The sequence below is a fragment of the Rutidosis leptorrhynchoides genome, chromosome 3, assembly GCF_046630445.1.
Source record: "Rutidosis leptorrhynchoides isolate AG116_Rl617_1_P2 chromosome 3, CSIRO_AGI_Rlap_v1, whole genome shotgun sequence".
Lineage (NCBI taxonomy): Eukaryota > Viridiplantae > Streptophyta > Magnoliopsida > Asterales > Asteraceae > Rutidosis > Rutidosis leptorrhynchoides.
This window is the reverse complement of record NC_092335.1, coordinates 74,325,195-74,352,892: the sequence shown is the minus strand read 5'-3', so window position 1 is coordinate 74,352,892 and position 27,698 is coordinate 74,325,195. Positions and strand designations below refer to the sequence as shown.

The 27,698-nt window shown below is 36.6% G+C and overlaps 2 protein-coding genes across 2 annotated transcripts; one reads left to right on the top strand and one right to left on the bottom strand.

Annotated features, from left to right (window-relative positions):
* Positions 1 to 15,595: 15,595 nt before the first annotated feature.
* Positions 15,596 to 18,155, top strand: LOC139896359 (cyclic dof factor 1-like). The gene is made up of 2 exons (XM_071878990.1): positions 15,596 to 15,924; positions 16,714 to 18,155. Exons 1-2 carry the CDS (start codon positions 15,706 to 15,708, stop codon positions 17,887 to 17,889), a joined length of 1,395 nt encoding a protein of 464 aa, XP_071735091.1. The 5' UTR covers positions 15,596 to 15,705; the 3' UTR covers positions 17,890 to 18,155.
* A 28-nt stretch (positions 18,156 to 18,183) lies between these two features.
* Positions 18,184 to 26,573, bottom strand: LOC139900105 (uncharacterized). The gene is made up of 7 exons (XM_071882907.1): positions 26,519 to 26,573; positions 25,856 to 25,913; positions 25,205 to 25,345; positions 24,676 to 24,741; positions 23,076 to 24,470; positions 18,760 to 18,811; positions 18,184 to 18,273 (listed from the first exon to the last, which is right to left on the bottom strand). Exons 1-7 carry the CDS (start codon positions 26,571 to 26,573, stop codon positions 18,184 to 18,186), a joined length of 1,857 nt encoding a protein of 618 aa, XP_071739008.1.
* Between the last annotated feature and the right edge of the window lie 1,125 nt (positions 26,574 to 27,698).

Below are 27,698 nucleotides of genomic sequence, written 5' to 3'. Positions count from 1 at the left end.
TTCACCTGTTGTTGTTGACCAACTTTGACTTTGATCAATTTTAACAGATTTTGTGGATTTTAACATATTGTAAATGAACTAATATGACTATAACCAAATAAATTTGAACTTTTGACTAATGTTAAACCGTTAGCTGACTTTGACCACCGTTGACCTGCGACTCTGACCAACTTGGACTTATTCAGATTGGACTAGCCCTCAAATCCAACTAGTCGGAGACTAATCAGTCTAGTAAGCCAACTTTTACAACACTGCCAAAAATAGACCGAATCACAAGTATTAGGCATTTTATATCTGTACATCTAAATAAGTTTTCAGTATTACTATACGTTAACAAAATTGCATGAGTTTGAGTAATTTGAAGTAGATATGGTACGGATTGTGGTTAAGGTTGGGAAAGTAGAGAGCTAAGGAGTACTTTGAGGAAACATAAAAGCAAATACTAATAATGCGTGGCAACCTGCTACTTGAATTATAGATATGGAATCCTAACCATCCAGGCCTAGCCTGGGTGGCCACCAGCACTTTCAGTGAAGGGGAGGTCTCGGGTTCAATCCTAAGGGGTGCCTGCATTTAATGATCAAACTGGAGAATGCCTTACCTGGTAGCGGTGGAGGGCTGGCTTGCCGTTTACCCGGGGTTTACCTGCGGTGGAGGGGCCAATGTGCTCTGGCCCATAGTGGGGTTCTCGTAAAAAAAAAAAAAAAATAATATGGAATCCATATCCGCATAAAGAATTAAAGATGCATAGATTGTTAAATAGAACCCACTAATTATAGTTTTTTCTTCACATATACAAAAATCCCCCACCACTTCTCTTTTCTAGCAATTACTCCCCCCATTATTTGAATCCCAACTAGATTAGTGTGTGTTTTTTTTGGGTTAAAATAACGATAACATTAGAACGGATTAGAAGATCTAACAATACAACCGTTACAGAAGAATCCAACAAACGAGCCCTAGTCAGACTAAACTAACTAAATCAAACGGCTCACTAAGAGGGTGAACAAACCCGTTTAATCTAGTAAATAAAATAAATAAAGTAAAACCAAGAATATAACTAACGGAAACTTGAATAACGGGCTAAATACAAAAACGTACACCGGGTACCCCATCGAAAAATCGCTGGAACAGCCGCCGTAAAAAAAACTAGATTAGTGTTCCTAAGTTTCGGTTTCCACTCTTTTGAATAAGGCTACTGACATATAATCATAATTCATAAGTATAGTTCTTTTAAGGGACTGTATTATGTACAAACAATTTTAATAAATTCATCGATAAATCTGATAAATATTTTGTAAACATTTAAATAAACATTTTTTTTCAAACAAAGTTATTATGGTCACTGACGGGCACATTAACCACCTACCCGATTATATGCAGTATGACACAGGTCATGTTCAAATGTTTTATAAACATTTGAATAAACATTGAACTCACCTATACATATGAGCTTAATTATGTATGTTAATTAACATGTGATTACAATTTAATATTAACTACGTGAATGTGAATAACTTTAACTAAAATTGGAAAGAAAATTTTCCCATGTTTTAACACTAGTGTTAGTATGAGCTGCAAGCTTATATAAAAAAAGGAGCTTCAGAGCGAAGCAAAACTGCATTCTTACCTACAATAAGACTGAAACCAAAAATTGACAGAAATTAAAAGGTGGGTTGAGATTGGAAAAGATAAAAAGAAAAGGGGATGTAATATAAAAAATTAGTTCATTTTTGTATTGAGATAAAAAAGTGTCTTTACTTTATTGAAAAGCGGGGGTGGATGGGTGGTGGAAGTCGAACAAAAAAGTTTCACAAATAATGTTCTCTTTTACTCCCTTTAATTTAGCCTACCGAGAATCACCCCTTTAAGTTAGAATACCTAATTTGTCTCCTCTTATTCTATTTTCTCCATTCATTATGATTTAAATTTTCTCTCATAATTAAAATTAAATCTTTTTTCAAACCCTAATCTAAGTTATCATTACCGATTGAATTAGTCGAAATATCACAACTAAGCATTCACGAATCATAATATTTTCTATGTAGTCACAAGGTTAAAGGTTAGTTAAAGATTGACTTTGTTTAAAATTTATAAATCCAACTTTATTTAGATTGACACACATGGTTTGTGTATAACAAGTTTATTTGTCTAATAAAATAACAGTGATGATATCAAGAAGACAACAGACACACTTAAATTTGGTCAAATTAATTGTATGGCATAACAGATTTGTGTTCTTGACCTGCCAATAGGGCAGACTACCCAACAAGTCCCATGCTCAAACCATGATGGGGTGTAAATTTATTCACAAAGCGAATTCTCCCCTGTGATCATGGAGGTTTACCATGCATGACTCAAAAAAGTTTGTAAAATGATTTGTTACTTCGCTATTAGACCCTTTCTAGTGGTGATGGGAGTGGGGGGGGGGGGGGGGGGGGTGATGGGATTTTTGTGGGGTATAGTGCTGATGTGGCAAAGGTGATGGGGTGATAGATTTTGTAATGGTAGGCGTGATGGGGGTGTGATGAGGGTTATTGGTCCCACAATTTGATTTTATTTTTCATTTTTTGTTTGAGTTTTTATAATAATAATTATTATTTTTAGTAATTTTATTAATATTAATATTAATATTATTTATTATTATTAATTCGTATTATTAATTATAATAATTATCACAGAGAATATTCATTTTTTTAACGGGACTTTTATTAAACACAGCCAAACACGGTTACAAGTTTTTTTAAAAACTAAACATCCAACACAATTACAACGGTAATTAAGCTAAACATTTAGAAATCATCCGAATCACCAGACGAGTAGAACTTGCCATCAATGTCGTACTGTCGCCCGCTTGGTACATAGTCCTCTTCATCAGAGGGATCAATGTACCCCATCTCAACCGGCCACTCAATGTACAGCTTGATTGTCTCGTTGCGAGTCACAGCTCGACCCACAAGCATACACCAGTCATCTTCTTCTTTAAGATGAGTGGCAGGAACATTGGGTTCCTTGAAGAACCAGACTTGTGAGAATACAATAGGTATCTTATCCTTGAGGAAATCAAGCAGATTGGACAGTGGATGATTACGGACGTTTAACCGGTACTCCCTTTGTTCAGCATTGACGGTGGTGGAGTAATTCCTGACCTGAGGGTCGAATTCTCCACCGTAGTTCACTTGGACCAAAACATGAATTTAACTCATTTTGAAGTATTAGAGAAGTAGTAGATAAGTGGTTTGATGAGAAGTGGTTTGATGAGAAATAATGGCTTCTATTTATAGAGGTAGAATGTAGTAGGCAGTTGTGGCAATAAACACGTTTGTTGAATACAGCCATTAATATACAACTTTTAATAAAGCAAATTTGATTCAGGTCAAAGAATCTGTAACATCCCGCGTTTTTCCGTTAAATTTATTTTTAACACCGTCTTTTTCTTTTAAATAATACCTTTCGTTATTTAAATTCGTAGTTTCCGTTGACTAACGTCCATAATAATTCCGTCATTTAATTATAACATCTCTCGTTAACTTGCGTTTTAAAAATATTCGATCGGTTAAATCCCGCACCCGCTTTGAAACCCGAGGGACCGGAGTTGCCAAATGGGCAAACTAGTTGACTAGGTCAACTAGTCAACCCATTTCATCCATTCCATCATCTCCCTCATCCCTTTTCTCTCCATCTCAAGAACACACACACAAACCCATTCCATTCATTCATCATCTAAATTCAATCTTGGAAGCTCACAACAAATCCGATTACATATTTGGAATCCTCTCTTCATCCTCTACAATTTGATACCAACTTCATCTCGTTTGGGTAACATTTCTAAAACTCTAGATTTCTCTAAATTCGTGTTTTTGATTTGAAATGGTGTTAGTTAGTGTCTATGGCTCGAGTCTAACATGAATATATGTTTGGTTTGCTCGATTTGTTGTTTTTGGAGTAACTAGCATGAACTTGAAATGGGTGTGCTTAATCCTTGATTTTGGATGAGTTAATGTTGTTAGATTGTTAAAGTGCATGTTTTAATTGTGTTACTAGTATCATTAGCTTCGTTTTGATGTATAGGTTGATTAAGGAAACTCCAAAAACATGATTAGTGATTTTGAGGTTTGGTTAGGGTTTGACAACTCTTAAAACGAACTTTTGATGCGTTGAATGCTTGTTAATGTTATTGATAAGTGTTTAGTTGTATTACACATTTCATTACCTTCAAAACGGCATATCCTATGTATAAATTGGATTCCCGAAACTTGAATTGCAATTGATGAACTTGAAACCTTGTTTTGGAACATTTAACGAACTTTCGACGAGATTTTTGTTGTCTAAAATGATAAATTTGATTTAGGAAATGTATCTAGTTGTGTTCCTTGTCGAAAGAGCTTTCCGGTGATATAAAATACATGTCATAATTGTTTGCGGATCATAAACTAGGATTGATTGAAGTTTGGCTCGTGCCTTGTGTTTTCTGCAAACAGGACCTGTAATCCTTATGGGACGCCGTCCCAACAACCTAGACGCCGTCCCACCCTTCATATTGGGACGCCGTCCTGACAATTGGGACGCCGTCCCACTCTTCATATCAGGACCCCGTCCTGATTTTTGGGACCCCGTCCTGATACACTAAAACTGGCTGTTCGATTTGGTCATTTGACATGAAAATGTTTGCTATGCTACGGACCTCCGATTAACATGAAACTTGGCCAACATGCTCATATATGATTATATAACTTAGAAAAATTGTCGGATACCCAACCCGACCCCGTTGACTTTTCCGTTGACTTTGACCCGACCAAGTTTGACTTTTTGTCAAACTTAACCAAATACTTATGCAACCTTTCTAACATAATTATTTACTTGTAACTTGCATGAAACTTGACTAGTTGATTCACATGTTAATATAATCGAGTCGTAACGAGCCATAGGACTAATTGAACATCTTTGACCGTTTGTGCTTACCGATATTGATATAACCTATATGTTTAGGTCAAGACTAGCTTTGTCTTTGCACGCGTTTACTTGTTGAAGTACTTTTTTAACTCTCGCGCTCAAGGTGAGATCATAGTCCCACTTTTACTCTTTTTGAACTTATATTTGGGATGAGAAAACATAAACGATTCTTTTGAACTAAGTGAACACAAGAACGGGAAAACAAACATTCTACATACGAGTTTAGAACAAAAAAAATCCTCAATTCGATTATCATTAGTTACACTTGCCGGGTGTAAGCGAGAACTTATGTTATATGGCCATATGGGTTGACAACCCTCATCCTTGACGGTTCGCTACCGTCTACGGATGAAATATATTTTCGAGAATCAGTGTTTGTTCTAGCACTAAGTGATGGGGTATACAATGGAAGGAATGTTAAGCTTTGATAATTGGGTGCTCGTGAAACAAACTTTTGGAATGTATTACTATTATTTCATTGATGCAAATCTTGTGGTTCACTTGTACTTACTTACTTAAACCTATGATTTCACCAACGTTTTCGTTGACAGATTTCTATGTTTTTCTCAGGTCATGCACGATATGTGAAACATGCTTCCGCTTACTATTTGATACTTGCATCCGATGTCGAGTATACATGCATTTCATGGAGCGTCTTTTGACTTTACTTTAAACCGTGTCGCCTAGATTTCAATCGTACTTATAACGTTGTAACTTAACTTTTGGTTGAACAATTCTTGTAAACTTTGAAACAATCTTTATTTTGAAATGAAGGCGACATATTTTGGTCAAACGTTATCTTAAAGACTTATAATCAGGTAATGGGACCCACGTAGCCGACGCCGTCACTTGACGATTTGTCGGGGTCGCTACAGTTGGTATCAGAGCCTTGGTTGTAGGGATTTAGAGTTCATTTGTGTCCACCCCGAGTCATAGGGTACATAGGTGAATCTAGACTACAACCGGCATATAGACTGAAGTAGGAATTATTTGACAAATTGTGCATTTATACTCGAACTCTTCTATCATATCTAACTCGTATTCGATCTTGATCTTACGTTGATAAATTTTGTTGATGCGCCACCTTGACTTTATGAAGTAATGTTAAATGCACATGAGAATCAGGGTAATATAATTTCCGGGATTATATTACGGTGATTCACATGGACGTTCCGACATTATGACGTAAAGAATTTAAGGCGAGTCAAGGAAGATTTTCTCTCTATCCTTATTCCATACTGTGGTTAGTATTGTTGAAAATACTAACCAACGATATTCTTGTGTCATGAAGGAACAATGGCTCACCAAGGTCAACACAACACTCCTCTCGAAACTCTTGAACAAGCTCTTCAACGAATGATAACCACCGCCGTGGGTACGGCCGTGGCCGATCACTTTTCTAACAACAACAATCATGGAACCGGTAATTCAATCGAAGGTTGCTCCTACAAGAACTTCATGAAGTACAATCCTCCCACTTTCGATGGAACCGGAGGACCGGTTACTCTCACCCGATGGTTTGAACAAATGGAGACCGTTTTTAACACAAGCGGTTGTCGAGACCAAGATAAGGTCAAGTTTTCCACCCTCACTTTCACCGGTATTGCTCTCTCATGGTGGAACACGTATGTACAATTAGTGGGAAGCGATGAAGCCCACACACTCTCTTGGACCGAATTAAGAGAAAGAATGATCACCGAATACTTCCCGCGCGACGAGACTCGAAGGCTCGAACAGGGTCTAAGGAATTTAAAAACGGCCGGAAATGACCTCAAGGCTTATAATCAACGGTTTACCGAACTAGTCTTGATGTGTCCAATTCTCATGACTCCCGAATCCCTAAGAGTCGAACTTTACATGGATGGCCTCCCTAAGAGCATTCAACACAAGGTAATGACATCTCAACCCACTAACCTACAAGAGGCTTTAACAATGGCCCGCCAAGCCTTAGAAACGGTGAATGAAATGGAAGCACCGGCACCAATGGTCGAGAACCACCCGAGTAACAACAAAAGAACATGGGAAGCCTCTCAATCAAGCAACCACAACAGTAACAACAACCCCGCCAAGAAGCCTTTTACCTCCAACGACAAGAAAGGCTATGCCGGAAAACTGCCTTTTTGTGACGAATGCCACAAGCATCACTTTGAAGGATGTGGCAGGTTTCGCCACCGGCGCCAAGGACCCGTCGCTCGAAAGATGCCCAACGCACACAGAACGGGTGCTTGCTTCGAATGTGGCCAACTGGGTCATTTTAGGAATGTGTGCCCAAATAAGAAAATCAATCCCAACGCACGCCGTTGAACCTTCGACATCGACACCAAGGATGCCCGGAACGACGATGGACTAGTAACGGGTACGTTTCTTCACAACAAACCGTATATTTCATACTTGTCGATTCGATTACCGCTAGACGTTTTATAACCAAGGATTTGACTCATGCTCTTTATATTCCACCTCTTTCCCCCAGATACTACTTAGACGATTTAAGTGACCGACGGAAAAATATTGTGTGCCTATAAATTTTATTGGAGGAAATACGTTAAGACTTTTGACTTGACACCTATAGAACTAAGGAGCTCGGAACCTATTCGTAAAAAAAAAAAAAAAAAAAAAAAAAAAAAAAAAAAAAAATGTTTCCCCATCATCTTGTATAGATTATTGTGAACTGAGTAATTTTCGGTTGGAAACCGATACCCTCTCCCTCGCATCCATGACCTCATGATTATTTGCACTAATCCCGTATGTTCCAAATCGACCTCCGTTCCGGTTATCATCAATTGGGGGTTAAGTGAGACGATGTCTCCTAAGCCACTTTCCGAACTCGCAACGTTAGTTGTAAATCTCTCTTAGTACCGCTTGATTTATTTAGGGCTCGCCCGTATCCATAAACCTCTTGAACCGCGTATGCAAATTCATATAGACTAATCTGTTATCGTATTTATAGATGACATCTTAACTTATTTAAGTAAAGAAGGAAAACGAACAACATCACCATCTTACGCTCGAACTTTTGAGAAAGGAGCAACTTTATACCAAATTCTCCGAGTGAGAATTTCTGTTGAACGAAGTCCAATTTTCTAGACCATGATGTTAATGGTCAAGGCATTACAATCAATCTCGAAATCAAGCCACATGTAATCAGGAAACTCTCCCAACTCAGACTTGTATTCGTAAAAATCTTAGATCTCACCGGTTGTTACCGAAGATTCATTTCTGACTTTTCTTGTGTTACACAACTTTAAACCTCTCCGTGTTCGAACCTTGAGCGTGATTCTTCACACCAACATTTCTAGTTAAAAATCGTATAGCAACAGATGGAACTCGAACATGGAAATATTTCTATTTGAACGCCGAAAGGCATACTCTCTCGACTCAAAAATCAACATAACTAAAATTCGTTATTTTACACGAAGAATTCGAATACTAAATTGTGGATCCGATCAATCTTCTCGTCATCACGTACCACACTACATACCTCTGTTATTTCACCGTCACCGTCTGATATTACTGGAATTTAAGATAACACACAATCCAACGATACTTCACTCTTCTTTGACTTAACGCCCTTGTGTTTCTGATAATCGGTCAACTATTATTCAACCCCGAACTATACAACTACGTGTACTACCTCGTTTCTCTTTCAGACTTCAACTTTTGACAACTAGAGGCACGTTATGGCAACCTCGAGATGTAAACTCATCCTATTCTAAGTCCTCATTTCGCTACTATCTTTACCGTTCGCATTTCCGTTTAAAGAAACTCCTTGTAACATTTCTCCATGGATAGAGAAATTCCTCATATTACCTTAGTATTCGCCACGAGGGTGAATAGTCCTAACGAACATTTTTTTCTCGAACCCTAACTAACTTGTTCAAACGTATCTTAAGAGATTCTTTTCCAACACGGTGTATCTTTGTCAATTATTCTGTATCGAAATACTCGTTTCACTTCTAGTTTTACAAGAAACCTTGGGAACCTGCTTAGACATGAGTACCGCGTACCACCCACAAACTGACGAACCGAGCAAACGAACGATTTACGTCTTGGAAAGACATCTCACAAACTCGTATTGTCACCTCTAGTAGATCACTCTTACAACAGTAGTTACCACTCGTGTGTTCACGCGCACTTTTCGAAACCTTATATGACCGCTAATGTCATACCCCTGTTCATTTAACCAAAGCATCAACCACCGAAATCTGAACTCTATCAAGAAACAACAATTGAGATCGTTCAAGTCCGAGAAGGGCTCGAGACAACCCATTGTCGCCAGAAGAGTTATACCAAACTTAGAGGAGAACCTCACAAATCCCAGTGTGTAACCGCGTAATATTGAGAACCCGCACCTTGGAAGGGTGTAATCCGTTTCGGGAATCAGGGAAAGTTAAACCCGCGACATGTTAACCCTTTTGAAACCTTGGGGCGTATTGGAACCGCTCCCTACCGTTTAGAACTTCCGACTCAATTAAGTTTCCGTTTACCCTACATTTCGTGCAACAAACTTAGAAACGTGTCCTGCGGAACAGGAACGTGCAATCCTGCTGGATACATCAACTATCGAGGACAAACTTCTCTTCATAGGAAAACCAGTTGAAACTGGGGATCGTAAAAACCGAACCTTAATGCAACGTAAAACCCTGACTATCCAAATTCATGAGAACCCTCAAGAACGTACTTTCACTTATTCATAGCATTGACAACGTAAAGTCTCGAGTAAGAGATATCGACTACTACTTCCAACTAAATTTCGGGACGAAATTTCTTTTGAGTTGTGGATAATGTAACATCCCGCGTTTTTCCGTTAAATTTATTTTTAACACCGTCTTTTTCTTTTAAATAATACCTTTCGTTATTTAAATTCGTAGTTTCCGTTGACTAACGTCCATAATAATTCCGTCATTTAATTATAACATCTCTCGTTAACTTGCGTTTTAAAAATATTCGATCGGTTAAATCCCGCACCCGCTTTGAAACCCGAGGGACCGGAGTTGCCAAATGGGCAAACTAGTTGACTAGGTCAACTAGTCAACCCATTTCATCCATTCCATCATCTCCCTCATCCCTTTTCTCTCCATCTCAAGAACACACACACAAACCCATTCCATTCATTCATCATCTAAATTCAATCTTGGAAGCTCACAACAAATCCGATTACATATTTGGAATCCTCTCTTCATCCTCTACAATTTGATACCAACTTCATCTCGTTTGGGTAACATTTCTAAAACTCTAGATTTCTCTAAATTCGTGTTTTTGATTTGAAATGGTGTTAGTTAGTGTCTATGGCTCGAGTCTAACATGAATATATGTTTGGTTTGCTCGATTTGTTATTTTTGGAGTAACTAGCATGAACTTGAAATGGGTGTGCTTAATCCTTGATTTTGGATGAGTTAATGTTGTTAGATTGTTAAAGTGCATGTTTTAATTGTGTTACTAGTATCATTAGCTTCGTTTTGATGTATAGGTTGATTAAGGAAACTCCAAAAACATGATTAGTGATTTTGAGGTTTGGTTAGGGTTTGACAACTCTTAAAACGAACTTTTGATGCGTTGAATGCTTGTTAATGTTATTGATAAGTGTTTAGTTGTATTACACATTTCATTACCTTCAAAACGGCATATCCTATGTATAAATTGGATTCCCGAAACTTGAATTGCAATTGATGAACTTGAAACCTTGTTTTGGAACATTTAACGAACTTTCGACGAGATTTTTGTTGTCTAAAATGATAAATTTGATTTAGGAAATGTATCTAGTTGTGTTCCTTGTCGAAAGAGCTTTCCGGTGATATAAAATACATGTCTTAATTGTTTGCGGATCATAAACTAGGATTGATTGAAGTTTGGCTCGTGCCTTGTGTTTTCTGCAAACAGGACCTGTAATCCTTATGGGACGCCGTCCCAACAACCTAGACGCCGTCCCACCCTTCATATTGGGACGCCGTCCTGACAATTGGGACGCCGTCCCACTCTTCATATCAGGACCCCGTCCTGATTTTTGGGACCCCGTCCTGATACACTAAAACTGGCTGTTCGATTTGGTCATTTGACATGAAAATGTTTGCTATGCTACGGACCTCCGATTAACATGAAACTTGGCCAACATGCTCATATATGATTATATAACTTAGAAAAATTGTCGGATACCCAACCCGACCCCGTTGACTTTTCCGTTGACTTTGACCCGACCAAGTTTGACTTTTTGTCAAACTTAACCAAATACTTATGCAACCTTTCTAACATAATTATTTACTTGTAACTTGCATGAAACTTGACTAGTTGATTCACATGTTAATATAATCGAGTCGTAACGAGCCATAGGACTAATTGAACATCTTTGACCGTTTGTGCTTACCGATATTGATATAACCTATATGTTTAGGTCAAGACTAGCTTTGTCTTTGCACGCGTTTACTTGTTGAAGTACTTTTTTAACTCTCGCGCTCAAGGTGAGATCATAGTCCCACTTTTACTCTTTTTGAACTTATATTTGGGATGAGAAAACATAAACGATTCTTTTGAACTAAGTGAACACAAGAACGGGAAAACAAACATTCTACATACGAGTTTAGAACAAAAAAATCCTCAATTCGATTATCATTAGTTACACTTGCCGGGTGTAAGCGAGAACTTATGTTATATGGCCATATGGGTTGACAACCCTCATCCTTGACGGTTCGCTACCGTCTACGGATGAAATATATTTTCGAGAATCAGTGTTTGTTCTAGCACTAAGTGATGGGGTATACAATGGAAGGAATGTTAAGCTTTGATAATTGGGTGCTCGTGAAACAAACTTTTGGAATGTATTACTATTATTTCATTGATGCAAATCTTGTGGTTCACTTGTACTTACTTACTTAAACCTATGATTTCACCAACGTTTTCGTTGACAGATTTCTATGTTTTTCTCAGGTCATGCACGATATGTGAAACATGCTTCCGCTTACTATTTGATACTTGCATCCGATGTCGAGTATACATGCATTTCATGGAGCGTCTTTTGACTTTACTTTAAACCGTGTCGCCTAGATTTCAATCGTACTTATAACGTTGTAACTTAACTTTTGGTTGAACAATTCTTGTAAACTTTGAAACAATCTTTATTTTGAAATGAAGGCGACATATTTTGGTCAAACGTTATCTTAAAGACTTATAATCAGGTAATGGGACCCACGTAGCCGACGCCGTCACTTGACGATTTGTCGGGGTCGCTACAGAATCTTTGTTTTCACCAGCTTTAATTAAAGAATCTCTGTCTTCATCAGCTTTAGTCAGGGAATCTCTGTTACATACAGCTTTAATTAAAGCTGCTATGCTATGTCAAATCATCTCAGTTTTATAAAAACATCTTTGCTCAGTTATGAATATAATTAAAGCTAACGATTAAAATTTATTCAAATTAAAGATAACGATTACAAATTATTCAAATTACTGAAACTTGTAACGACCCGTCAAAATCGCTATTGACGCGGTTAATCATTGATTTCACAGTGAGGTTTTGACCTCTATATGATACGTTTTGATAAAATATTGCATTCATTAAAATAAGTGACTTTCTAAACATAGAAAGTTATAAACATGTGGGCGAGTGCTTAGGTATAAGCAAAACCCCGAAATACATAAGTCTTTAATTTACAGGTTGACATCACAGTCCAATTATTTATTACACAACGCAGTTTTATTTTGAATGCAATAAACTTTGTACAAAGCATGAGAGACTCCATGCAGGCAACAAGCACATCACAGCGGAAGCATTCTAAGGACCTGAGAATAAAACATGTTAAAAAGTCAACACGAATGTTGGTGAGTTATAGGTTTAATTGCTCGAGTCATAAACATATATAAAGATAGACCACAAGATTTCATCAAAAGTTTATCAATAGATTCTACGTAACAGAGCACCCTGGTAACTAAACTTAACGCTATAGTGATAATTACCCCATTCGTTTTAATACACGCAAACCAACGTGTCTTAAACTCAAATAACATACGTCCGTTAAAAGGCTAGTGCTCTAGCTCGGACGGGGATGTCAAGCCCTATGGATCCATATACAATTATTCGCGCCCACCAGTCCATATCCTATGTACTGGCAGCTACTAGTTACCAAAGCTAAGGGATTTTCGGTTTAACTCAGTGTAGAATTTAGTATGTACTTGTGTCTTATCGCGTTTAAAATAAATTGCATATATTCTCAGCCCAAAAATATTTAAAGTATTTAAAAAGGGAGACTATAAACTCACAGTTCAATATTGAGACTCAATATTGTAGGCAAATTGCGTAGACGTAATGATGGTAGACGACTGTATGGTTGGCCTTGGATTCAAGAACAATACCCCGAACAATACCCAATATTTCCTTAGCTTAAAGTGGTTTAAAACCCGAATTAAAACACCCTCGAATATACTTTATTATTATTAAACTTAAATTTAAAATTATAATTATAATTTAAATATAAATTTTTATTACTGAAGAAAAATATGTGATAATTCGTCGAGCAAAACAGGCGTATTTATATTACTTTTCCGTTTACTGTAGCTCATGCGATCGCATGAGTTTTCAGTGTTTTTGCCATGCGATCGCATGGCCGCCTTTTTTATTTTTGTTTGCTAGTTCGTCGACATCAAATAGTGTTACTGTAGCAAATAGTGTTTTACTGTAGCAAATAATCTGCTCAATCGGATGCTCCCTTGTCCATTTGGTGTTATGAACAGGTGAGCTGGTTGTAGAACACACAGCATCTTGATCATCAGCTGGTTCAGATGAGTGAGCAGCAACAGAAGGTTGCTGATCAATATCAGTAGAATCAGTACCAACTTGTGATCTCTCAGAACCAGCAGACCTAGGCTCATAGTGTTTTACAGCAACAAATAGTGTTTACTGTAGCAAATAGTGTTTACTGTAGCAAATCAATGTAGCAAAGTCGTTTTCACTGTAGCACTGTAGCAAAATACGGTTTCACTGTAGCAAATAGTGTTTTACTGTAGCAAATAGGGTTTTACTGTAGGAAAGTCGTTTTTACTTGTACATATATATATACATACATATAATTGTTCATGAATCGTCGAGAGTAATCAAAGGTAATTGTATATATGAAACAGTTCTAAAATTTTGAGACTCAATCTAACAGACTTTGTTTAGCGTGTTAAAATAATAAATCGTATAGAGAATTGGTTTAAATAAGTCAAAAATTTTCGGGTCATCACAAAACTAAACACAAATTAAACTTAAATTAAATTAAGCATTTAAAGTTCTAAAGTTTGGTGGAAGTTCCCAAATGTGTTGAGTGAGATCTTCTCGGAGTTGGTCATGAATGTTTCTATCTCGTATTTCTTGATCTCTTACATCACGACTTGTAGATCGATTCCTTACAAAGTTATGATTAGCTTCTCTAGTGTTAAGTAATTCTTCCTCGAGCCATGAAATGTTGAAGCCATTATCCTCAACTATCATGTTGTGCAATAACACACAACAATATAATATTCGTCACAACTTTTTCGACCAAGAGCATCAATTTTTGGTTTAAAATATTCAAAATGTCTTGGTAAAGGTTGAACATTGTAAACAATTATATCATTTATGATGCGTAAGAATAAATATTTACTCATTCTAAAACGTCTTTTAAAGTGACGATCGTGATATTTTGGAGATTCACAAAAATAGTGTTTGTGTAACATTTCACCTGCTTGTTTACGATCTCTATGAATGTATTTTCGGGTCCGTGGAACTCGTTCGTTGTTAACATGTTCTTCCGCTTCTTCAGCATCAATTTCTTCGGCCATTGCCCGTAAAAATTCCAAATCTTCAAGATCATCGGCATCCCACTTATCAAAAGCATTAAACAAAATTTGTGACATTTTTTTTAGAGAAGTTTAGAATATTTTAAATATTTAAGAAGTATTTAAATGAAAGAAGTGTGTGTAAAAATTGTATAGAAATGGGGTATTTATAAATAAAAAAAAATTATTTAATTTAATTTTAACGGATATATATCCGTTGCAAAGTGACACGCGTTTCCTTCTCATTTGAGCTCCCCCATCACCCCTGCAATTTGTTCCGGTGATCCACCCATCACGCCGGCCACATTTTTGTCCGATGGCTCCGGGTTATAGCGCGATGGGGGCGTGATGCTCCCAAAAAAGGCCCGATCGCGCTGGGTTATTTGCAGTCTTAGTCAGCTCACATAACGAGTTGGATTACGAAGGTCCGAAAGGAAATAAAAAAGTCAAACTCAATGAGGTATATATCTACAAGTCTACAACTAACGTAGTTAATCACAATTTATGAAGGAACATACTAAATCATGTTTTCAAAAAAAGATAACATTGTTATTTTCATTCTTTTAAAAGTGATATACGTTAATTAAAAAAAAAATACACCGGCTAAAATAAAAATTGAAGAAATGCAATAACATAAAACGTTTTTATTGGGGTAGTAAAATGTAAATATAGTAAAGCTTAGGGGTGAGAAAATGTAAAAAGTGAGAATCAAAAAGAGCGATGAGAGAGAAGAGCCACATATACAACTTGTGGCTCTCATTTCATCTTTCTTTGCTAACGTGGCATTGTACGATCATAACCCCAAACCCACATACCCTACTACAACCCCTCAAAATTACCCGGTTTTTCTTCTGTCAGAAAACAAATGAAATTAAATTAAATTAAAACAGCAAGATAGATAGATAGATCTGTTCATTTCATTTTATCCCTCCAATCGAAGCTCATCACTCATTGAATTCAGTACCGGAAATGTCGGACGGAAAGGATCCAGCAATTAAGCTATTTGGTAAAACAATTCAGCTGCCGGAAGCTTTGACCGATAGTCAAGATGTTGATGGCGGCGGCGGCTGTGTTAAGAGTGAAGATCGGTTATCTTCTAGTTCGTCCAGTTCTTCATCTGATGCTGTTTCTAAACCGCTTGATGAGAAGATGGAATTAGTTGATGATGCTAATATTGATAGTAATCAGGTATTTGATCTATATTTGACGGATCTTGTTTAATTTATTGTGAATGATGTTGCTGATGATAAATTTGATTGTTTAGTTAAAAACCCTATGAACTTAGGGTTTTATTTGTGATTGATATGATTAGTTATCAGTGGATCGTTTACTACTACTATGTGAATGATTAGTTTGGTATAGGTTCATATAGATGTGAATAGCCTTTTTTTTTTTTTTTTTTTTAACTAAATTAGTTTTTGCTTATGAAGTTTTGATTTTTCAATGTTTATTGCTTTTGCTCAAAGGATTAAAATTTGGTCATTAAAAAATTAGGAAATTTTATGTGCTGCTAGCAGTATCTATCTTGCGTACTGTTACACATTGGACCACCCGGGTCCTTCATAGCTCATGGATAGGATGCAGTGTCGAGTCTGTGTTTAGCGTGTGGTGTCATGTGACACCACTATTATGGAAAAAAATAATACTAGGTAATAAGATTATTAGAATTTAATTTATCGTATAAGAAATCACTACTATATTTACAAGATTCCATATATTTTTAGAGATTTATGGTTTTACGGTACCGTCGGTACGGGTCATTAACATATATTTAATTCGTACCAACACCTACTAGAGATGTTTAGTATCTATCTAGCCAAATTCATGTTTTATCATTGAATCAGCATATTGTATGTTAGCTTGTTGTCACAACAAAGTCGACGTAGTCAATTAATCAAATTCAAATGTAATATCGTTCTCTTTTAAAAATAATCGTTCGTGGGATTACATTTTAATTGGAATTTGTGGTAAATGTAGGATCAACCTGAAGAGAAGTCCATTGATAAAGAGGAGGATAGAGCCCACTCTACTGTATCTGAGGAAATAACAGAGCCAAATGCGACGTCAACATTAAACGACAACACTAAAACGCCTTTAGCGGAAAACGAATCTGCTACCGCAAAAGCTTCAAAGTCAGAGGAAGACCAAAGTGACAAGCAGGAAAAGACCCTCAAGAAACCCGACAAAATACTTCCTTGCCCTCGATGTAATAGTATGGATACCAAGTTTTGTTACTACAACAATTACAATGTCAATCAACCTCGCCATTTTTGCAAGAACTGTCAAAGATACTGGACAGCTGGCGGAACGATGAGGAACGTTCCGGTAGGTGCCGGCCGCCGTAAGAACAAGACGTCAGTTTCTCAATACCATCAAATAACCGTCACAGAATCTCTTCCTAATGAGCTGAGTCACACAGTTCGTAAACCCAACGGCACTGTCCTTACATTTGGATCAGATACACCTCTGTATGAATCAATGGCCTCTGCGTTGAATATCGTAGAGAAAACAAATAGGCAAGATAGTGTTCGTAAGCCTGAAGAGTTAATAATCCCGGTTCCTGTGAGTAACGATGATAATGCTAATAGATCATCAACCAATGAGATGCAAAATTGCCATGGGTTCTCCCCTCAGGTGCCTTGTTTTCCCGGTGCACCATGGCCATACCCTTGGAACCCTCAAATGGGTCCCGCTTTCTGTCCACCTGGATTTCCTATGCCGTTCTACCCTGCAGCGCCTTATTGGGCTTGTCCTATACCCGTACCTGGCCCAGGCCCGGGCCCATGGAGTATGCAGTGGGTCCCCCCTCCCTCAAGTTTCCATCCTGCACCTCCTGGTCCTATATCGCCGTTGGGAAAACATTCACGGGCCGAAAACGGAGAGGAGGAATTAACAAAAGAAAATGAACCCGAAAAGAGTCTTTGGGTTCCGAAAACTTTGCGGATTGATGACCCTGATGAAGCTGCAAAAAGCTCAATATGGGCAACATTAGGAATAAAAAACGATCCATCCGTTGGTTCGAATGGAAGAGGTATGTTCAAGGCATTCCAATCTAAAGGTGAAGAAAAGAACCCGTTGAACGAAACGTCTCCTGCACTACAAGCTAATCCCGCAGCGCTCTCAAGATCTCTTAATTTTCAAGAGACTTCATAAGTGGTTAGTTTTACATGATTTTGCTTCAATGGAGAATGCAAAGGTAAGACGATTTCGTACTATGTGGATTCCATTGTTCAAAAGAGAGACAAATGTATTATGAATCTTATAGTATTTTTGAGTATTATGTACATAAGTTATATGTGAAATAGTGAACAAGGTAGAACAGAGTGAGTGTGTGCAGTGAAATAAGTTTAGATACCATAATTCACAAATGTTAGTCTTCACCTTATTTTGACCTTGGAATGAATTACATGCTAATTTGCTTCACGTTTATATTTTGTTTTTCTTGTACTATCTGTAGGAAGTTTTCTGTATAGCGTAACTCCTATCTTTTCTTCCTTTTTTTTTTTTCCTAAAAAAAAAAGAAGCAAACTCACACACCTATTACACGAATATTTACAATAATTCACAAATATATTGACAACAGGACTTGAACCCTCCATCTTTCCATCTCGCTAAGCTTGTTGGTAAAAATATGCAGGTGAAAACGGGGAGTATTTATCGAAGTGGTATTCGGAATAAATACTTTAATAGAACCCTTATTAGCATACGTACATGACAACTTTAACACTCAGAAAGTCAAATATGTACAATGCTCGTATGATCAAATATCATACGGAGTATTAATGAAGCCATGAAAGCAAACACAAATTCATTAAGAGTAACAGATCCAATAAGAAAAATTATGGTTTTCGCTAACATTGTTAGAAACTAATGTTCAAAGTTGTTGGTACGTCTTGTCCACTCTAGAAAATTGATTTTGTTATCACATTTACATGATGCATAATAATCTTCGGAATGAATTAATAATTCATATATAGCAACAAATATTGTTCTTAATTGTTAGTAATTTATTTATCATATTACCTTATGAATCTGTATTTCATCCTGCCATGGTGAACTTTGCCAGTTTTCGCCTCTGCATAAACAAATAAACCCATTATTTTACAAGTTCTCTCAACCCTTTTCATCAACTCCATTCATAAAAACCTTGATCCCGTACAGTGTATAGCTATATGTGGCCTATACCCTTATCTTGCAAGAATGAACAACCTTGCATAAGTTGTTAGTTATAGATATCCTGCAAGCTAGAGATAAACATGGTAATTAATGTTTAAGTTTCTTAGATTCCTTATTTCAATTAGCTGAGTAATATGAAATCCACTTGGGACTGGTGATACCCTTAGGAATCTTTCGATCAAGATGTTAGGGATTTGTGTAATTGAGTCAAAGTTATTTCCTCAATCTTTTAGTCCACATATATTATAAGAAATAAAGCTATAGTTTACTACTTTATGTTCATTTAAACAAGATTCTCTATTTATCAACTCCAGCTTTAACAACCAGCATTAATTAGCTTCAATTCCATTAATCATAAATAACCTCATTACAGCAAACACATTACAACAGAAGAAGAAGAACATCAAAAGGATGGTTCGGTTTTCGTCTTTTCTCAAGGTCTTCGCGAATATTACTCTTGTGTTTTTTTTTTCCCTTACAAACTGGTGACTAATGCGTACTGATCTAACTACCAGTTATTGTTCTTTCTTTATTCTAACCTTCAAATTATTCAATTTGTAAACTGTTAATTAACTAAAGTTGTTGTAGAATTAAGTAGACAAATGGTCATGACCTCTTCAAAGGGTATTGATCATCTTGCTTGTACTACATTTTATAATATGTATCATCATATCGGAACTTCTACTCAAATTACTGAAGAATTCAACTTCAACAAATGTGTTAGTTGAAGTTCATATCAACAAAACCAGATGAATCCTCTATAATATTAATGAGAACGACAAAATGTGTACTGAAACTTTAAATTATTAAGATTCAAATTCACGGTGTTCATTCAAATAATTATCAAACAAGTTATTATTATTCAAAACCAAGTTCAATTAGAAACTTTATATCCTTTAGATGATTTTGAACCATTAATCGCACGGTCATTCCGTTTCATAAACACAACTTAACTGTATTAATTATTCATTTTCGAATTCGTGAAATTTAATAGGTAGTTAGGTTGCGATATATACAAGCGCATTGACACAACATTCGAGTATGGCGCGTTTTGATGAGTAATAAATATTGCGGCTTCATATCCTATTCTAGCGATAGCGCAAAGTTTCCAATGCAAACAAGGGGCATTTAAGCAACTCATCGTCATCTTCTCTGCTAGCTTGCCGTTCAAATTTTAAAAAGAAATTAATAACTAAGTAATGACATTATCAAATTAACCGAGAGACTTATAACACTCAACCATCCAGATAAGCCTTGCATCTCTCAAATTAACCTAATATTAAGACATCATCAAATTAACATTTTCAAAGTGTACCAAGTGAGCTCCATTACATAATTCAAACTCCTTATAGTAAATAGATTATAGAATAAAGGAGTTGATTGTACATTCAACCTCTTATGTGCATAGCAATAGGTTTCTATTTAACCGGCTATATCGACATCGAATGCTCTCATTTGTCACCCACACACGCGTTAGGAGGAAACCCAATCCGCGACGATGTTGGTAGTACCATCGAAGGTTGAGAAAACCCTCCAGAGACCTTCCCAAATCGCATTGATGTTGGCAGTACCATCAAAAGTTGAAAACTCCCTGCTTGAAATAAGAATCGAACCTTGATTGGTAGTACCCCAAATTGAATCTCGCTCATACCACTCAAGCCAAGCTTCGGTGGATGCATAGCAATAGATTACATTATATATGCACAAAGTACAACACATCAACATATAAAGTTTCTTAAAATTTGCCAATTTAGCTTCATTACATCATCTAACCTAATTGTACATTCAATTCATATGTGCTTTATCTTTATATTACATCCTCAATGCATAAATTACAACACGTAGAAACATACTTGTAACGTACGCATTAAAAAAATGAGTGCACAAATAATAAAATGTAATATGATGACAACAACAACAGTACCCAATACCACTTGAGTGGTGTATGGGGGAGGTGCGATGTAGACAATCCTTCCCTTATCCGAGAATAAAAAAAAAACAAGTCATTTCTCCACCCAGAAAAGTAGAGAAAGTCATCCCTCTCTTTATTCGGCGGATAAAGAGATTGCTTCCGAGTGGACCTCCGGCCTTTTTTTATTTGTTTATAAAAAAAAAAAAAAAAAAAAAAAAAAAAAAAAAAAATATATATATATATATATATATATATATATATTGAGACGCCATGAAAATGATAGAATCAAAATTTCATGGGTTTAAAAGTCTCCCTGAAAATCAATTTAGGCTCTAAGCGGCTAAAAAATAAAAATACTAATACTAGTACTAGTGTTAGTAAAAAATAGTTAAAAGCAATAGTAATAATATTAATACCACAAATAATATTAATAATTAATATTAACACACCCATAATACAATAATAGTAATAATAATAATAATAATAATAATAATAATAATAAAAATAATAATAATAAAAGTAATAGTAGTAGTCGTAATAGTACCAGTACTAGTAATACCAAGAGTATTATAGTAGTAGTAACAATAATAAAAATAATACTAATAGTAATAGTAATAATAATAATAATAATAATAATAATAATAATAATAATAATAATAATAATAATAATAATAGTAATAATAAAAATAATAATAATAAAAATAATAATAATAATAAAAACTAACAATAATAATATAGAGATAATAATAATAATAATAAATATAGTAATAATAATAATAAAAAAAGTAATAAAAAGCAAAAAAAAGCAAAAGTAAGAAACCTAATGAGAAATACTATTAAAAATAAAAAATAACATAATAGGACGTAACCCTACTCGACTATTCTAATTCTAGCCCTCCACGCACCCCTATCAGAAGTCATGTCCTCAGTCAGCGAAAGCTCCCTCATGTCGAGCCTAAGTCTATCCATCCACCTACGTGTAGGTCTACCCCTTCTCCTTACGCCATCGACCGTGAGTGCCTCGACTCTCCTTACCGGGGCAATACGAGGTCGCCTCATCACATGCCCAAACCATCGAAGCCGTTCTTCCCTTAGCTTGTCGATGATGCTACAGACTCCAAGGTTTTCCCTAAACACACCATTTGGGATCCTATCTAACATGGTTTTACCACACGTCCACCTAAGCATCCTCATTTCTGCTACTTCCATCCTTCTCTCTTGGGCCTTCGTCATTGGCCAACATTCTGATCCGTACAACATGGCAGGTCTAATAGCTACTTTAAAGAATTTCCCTTTTAATTTGAGTGGGATCTTCTTGTCGCACAAGACCCCTTTCGCCGCTCTCCACTTCAACCAACCTACCTTAATACGATGAGTCACGTCTTCGTCTATCCTCCCCGATTTGTGGAGGACCGAACCTAGATATCTAAACGACTCTTGTGGGTGCAAGATCTGGTCCCCAATGTTGATAATCCCTCCACCATTAAGTTCATCCTCAGTCCTACCGAATTCGCACCTAAGATATTCTGTCTTTTGTCTGCTGATCCGTAACCCATTTTGTTCTAAGGCCTCCCTCCATTGTTCTAGTCTTCTGTTAAGCTCCTCATTTGATTCTGATACAAGCACGATATCATCGGCAAAAATCAGACACCAAGGGATGTTCTCTTGTATTCCTCGAGACAGCTCGTCGAGAATCAAAGCGAAAAGGAAAGGACTAAGGGCCGATCCCTGGTGCAAACCTACTTCTATCGGGAAATACTCTGTGTTTCCCACAGGCGTCCTGACACAGGACTTCGCCCCATCATACATATCCATAATAGCTCTAATATATCTACTTGGGATACCCCTAACATTAAGTGTCTTCCAAATCAGCTTTCGCGGTACGCTATCATAGGCCTTTTCTAAGTCTAAGAAGACCATCTCTAGGCCCTTTTGTTTCTCCCTATACTTCTCCATAACGCTTCTTAAAATATGAATTGCCTCCATCGAAGAGCGCCCTGGCATGAAACCAAATTGGTTTTCTGAAACCGTAGTCTCGCGTCGAAGTCTAGTCTCAATCACTCTCTCCCAAAGCTTCATAGTATGACTAAGTAATTTTATGCCTCTATAATTACCGCAGATTTGGGCATCCCCTTTATTTTTGTAAATAGGGATAATCTCGCTGAGTCTCCATTCCGTAGGCATTTTATAACTTCTAAGCGTCTTATTGAAAAGACACGTCAACCACCTGACACCATCCTCGCCCAGGCACCGCCACGCCTCTATTGGGATCTGGTCTGGTCCTACAGCTTTGTTTCTACCCATCTTTCGTAGTGCCGAACTTACTTCTTCCTTCCTGATTCTCCTACAGAAACTGTTGTTCCGGAATTGTCCTATTCCCAAGTCCTGCGGAACTTCTTGGCGCCCAGGTCCTTCACCCACGAAAAGAGTTGAGAAATACCCTTCCCATCTTTTCCTAATTTCTTCTTCCTTCACTAAGGTTTGACCGGCTTCATCCTTGATAAACTTGATGTTATCTATATCCCTCCTCCTACGCTCCCTAGCTTTTGCAATCCTGTAAATATCATTTGCTCCTTCTTTGGAGTCTAGTTTCCTATACAAGTCTTCATACGCTTTATCTTTTGCACGGGCAACGGCCTTCTTAGCTTCTCTGTTGGCTTCTTTATACCTCTCTTCTGCCCTAGTTCTATCTTCACGTGTCCCGTCCCGGCATGTAATGAGCTCCTTAAACCTCTGTTGCTTAAGTGCGACTTTGGTTTGAACCTCATCACTAATCCACCATGATTCTCTATTAGACTTATGTCCTCTCGATGTCCCTACTGCCACACCTAAGGTTTCCTTGGCAACATCCCTAATAGCAGATGCCATCCTATTCCACATCTGATCTGCGTCCACTTGAGTAACGGTATCCATTCCTGCCTCTACTCTTTCCAACACTGAAGTTTTAAAAGTTTCGGCTTTCCCTTCAATCAGATTCTTCCAAAGGATCCTAGGTTGGGCGGGTCTCACTCTTTTAGTAACCCGCCTCTGCAGAACCAAGTCCATGACCAATAATCTGTGTTGGGTGGAACAAGTCCAGGTAGTCAGGGCTCTACAGTCTCTGCAAGCTCTAAGATCCCCTTTGCGAAGCATCAAAAAGTCAATCTGGGTACTATGTCCCCCACTGTGGAAAGTAGCTAGTTGTGCTTCCGTCTTCCTAAAGAAGGAGTTTGCAACAACCAGTTCGTGGGCAACAGCGAATTCGAGAATAGATCGTCCTTCTTCATTCCGAACTCCGTACCCAAAGCCCCCATGGACACCCGTATATCCGTCCGAGATCGTTCCTATATGACCATTAAGGTCTCCCCCAATAACCAATCGATGGTCGGCGGGGCAACTCCTCACAACTTCATCTAACGCTTCCCAAAAGCGAACTTTTTCATCATCTCCTAAACCAGCATGGGGTGCGTAAGCGCAAATGACCATGTAAGTCTCCTCCTGGATAACTACCCTAACCGACATAATCCTATCGCTACACCTATCCACACCCACAATATTATCCTTATAAAGGGGTCCTATAAGGATCCCTACCCCGTTTCTAGCTACTCTAGAACCCGAGAACCACAACCTGTAGTCGTCCACGTCAACCGCCTCTTCACCCCTCCATCTGGTCTCTTGAACACACAATATGTCCACTTTACTCTTACGTAGCGTATTTACAAGTTCACGGGCTTTGCTAGTCAAAGTTCCTACATTCCAACTACCTACTCTAATCCTAACGCGAGTATCTCTACTCCCTCTAGACCTACCCGCCCCTAAACTAATAGGACATGACCTCAAGTAACCATGCGTATGTGACGAGTTAATCTTACCCTATAAACAGCGCACTAAGTAGAAAAGAGTTGCTAAAGACAAAGTAGAAACAACTAGCAAAAACGCTAACGATAGCAAGAGTGCAAAAAAAAAAAAAAAAAAAAAAAAAAAAAAAAAAAAAAAAAAAAAAAAAACAAACAAATACCGTAATACGTAGTAACAGGAATAACAGGATTCCTACAGGTTGAAAATCAAAGCTATTTAACACTAACCTTCTAACCAAACGAAGCAGCTAGTTACAAACAAAGGTAAGTAGTACCCTTAACCCGTTAAGAGCAAATACAGGGTAAGTGGGGTCTCAAAATTTTTTTTTTAAAGGAAACTATATTATAAATTATAAATAAAGAATAATGCTAAAAAAAAAAAAAAAAAAAAAAAAAAAAAAAAACAGTAGGTATATGGGAAAAAATTGTAACTAAAAATAATAAGTAGTTATATGTAATGAAGAATCAAATAGAAGTGTAAACAGCACCGTTAGGTGCAAAAAAGGTATTAGAACAGAAAAGTTAAGGGTCAGAGAAAACAAACACGGCCTTGTAAGAACAAGGGAGTTCCGGCAACCGGCGGCTACCGGCGGCACAGAGGTAGCAGAGCAGATAGCAAATTAGCGAGGTTTCTGGTTCGCAAGGACTTTTGCTCCAAGCTCGGTAATATTCCCTGCAAAAAAACCTGAAAAAAAAAAAAAAAAAAAAAAAAAAAAAAAAAAAAAAAAAAAAAGTGACCGGAGTACTATTCCGGCGACCTGACAGGCAGCGCGTGGCGGCGCGTGGAGAGAGGTTTGTCGACGAAAGTTGTACTCTCAGGTTCGGAAAATTGCTGCGAGTATAATGATGACTGTAATATGATGACTAAATATATTATTTACTGAATAGACTTTGAAGTTAGTTTTCACTTAATTATTACAAGATATCAAAACTAGTTCATCTTGAAGATGAACTCTAGTACATTTTCTGTTCTATAAATTGCTTAGTACATAAGTGTTCGATCTATCACTCTCATTCATCTACAACCAGCGATTTTAATTCTCAATATTCAATAGTTATAATAATGGAATCTTCCTCCAACCCAAGGTAATTTGATGAATTGATTCACTAGAAGTTCTTCTAATCATAGTTTGTTTGTTTGTTAAAAAATGGTTTCAATAAAATAATAGAAATTTAGGTATCAATATTTTATTACAGTGCTAATGCTGCATGCCATAACACACAACTAGGCAAGATAATACTAAAAGAAGAGCCTGTAAGTAGGTATGTAAAAAAATGATTTTTTAGAGAAACTGCATGGGTAATCAATTGATACAATTTTCAGATTTATAATAAGATAAAATTGTCACATTTTTGGGAAAAAATTTGATACATTTTCGACTTGTTAAAAAATTAAGATACGTTTTTAACCTTTTTAGCCTTTTTTTAACCAATTCCTATGTGTGTGTCATCACTTTTTTTTAAAGGCAAAAATAGACCTATACCACGAACATCTATGAATGTTTATAAATAGTCTCACCATTCAACAACCTCAAAGTCTCACTTTTTTTTAATGTCATTATGGAGTAATTAATAACCGAAACTTCTTGTCATCTTCATTACAGTTTAGAAGACATTGGTGTTTATCAATCAAGAAAGCCATGGACAAACGAGGAAGATATTGTGTTGTTGAATCACATTGTTTGGCATGGACTTAGGCACTGGAAATTAGTATCCAATAAACTGATTGGAAGATCGCGTACTGTTCATTTAAAATTTACATATTTTTATTACGCCTAATTATTTATATCATTAACTATGTCAATTAATTGAATAATTACTAATTAATTACATTCTTCTGGTGAATTTTATAGCGGACAACTGTCGAAACAGATGGTGGCGTCAGTTGTTCCCAGACGTCCACCTAAATCCATTACTATCAGTAGCAGTTTTATCTAAGATGGGAGATGATACGAAGTACGATAAGAAACGCGATGATCTCTTAAACGAGATCAGGAAGAAATCAAGAGAACCATTAATTAGAAAACGCAACTATGCAGTGATGTCTTTCTTTCCATCTATTCATGATCCTCCGGCTAATTTAGCTGTTGATATGCAGCATTTAGTTGCAAGTGTAGTTATTCAGCATCAACTACCTCCACCATCATCATGGCGACGAGCTCCATATTTCGATTTTCTAGGGGTTGGACCCTCACCATCACCATCGCGACCACCTCAGTTATTTGATTTTATGGGATTGGCCGTGTCGTCTGAGGTTGTTGATTAATTAATCGAAAGTTAACGGTAGGACTTTTAAATAAATAAATCAAATGTATAAGTTTGATGTTTTTTAATAGGAAGTTGATGATGCTTTTCACATTTTGAAGAAACTTAAGTTAAATGAAATATGTTTGTTCTATTGAAATGAGAAAGGAAATTTAGATTATAGAAATTTATTGAGAAAATTTATAAACAAGTAATCCCTCCGTTCTAAAAAAACAGTTCGGGTTGACTTTTTGTTGGATTTAAGATATACTGATAAATTGTCTAATTTGTCATTCATTTAATGTAGTTATAAAGAGTAACTAATAAGTTAAATAATATATATAAAATTGAATTTACCAAAATTACAAGGAATATAATTGAAACTTTAATGATATTAAATAGTTATTTAGAGAAAGAGACAATAATTTTGAGACAAATAAAAATAGAAAGATGAACAATTTTTTAGGACGGAGGGAGTAGTATATTTTGATCCCAAACTACTAACAATGATTTCATAGATGGGGATTAATTTGATAGTAAACACTTAATCAAGAACAAATTATAATTTCCAAGTTAATATACAAAAAATTGTGCAGTGAAGCATTCTTAGGGTGTGTTTCATTACCTATTAATGGAATAACGTTGAATGCTGAATCATTCAGCATTTAACACGTTTTGTTTCTGATCTCTGAATAACACATGATGTTGAATGGTTCAGTATCAGAGCTGAAATACTCTCTACACCCAAATTTTATGTTTTAACCTCTTTAAATTATATCAAAATTACGTATTAA

Excerpts from the sequence above, each read along its gene's own strand:
- LOC139896359 (XM_071878990.1), top strand. The coding sequence starts at position 15,706 with ATGTCGGACGGAAAGGATCCAGCAATTAAGCTATTTGGTAAAACAATT. Across the intron at positions 15,925-16,713 it reads CTAATATTGATAGTAATCAG|GATCAACCTGAAGAGAAGTC; the intron begins GTATTTGATCTA and ends TGGTAAATGTAG.
- LOC139900105 (XM_071882907.1), bottom strand. The coding sequence starts at position 26,573 with ATGGATTTAGGTGGACGTCTGGGAACAACTGACGCCACCATCTGTTTC. Across the intron at positions 24,742-25,204 it reads CCTTGTTCTTACAAGGCCGT|CGTTTTTGCTAGTTGTTTCT; the intron begins GTTTGTTTTCTC and ends TGCTATCGTTAG. Across the intron at positions 18,274-18,759 it reads ATGAAATACAGATTCATAAG|GTGTGTGAGTTTGCTTCTTT; the intron begins GTAATATGATAA and ends TTCGTGTAATAG.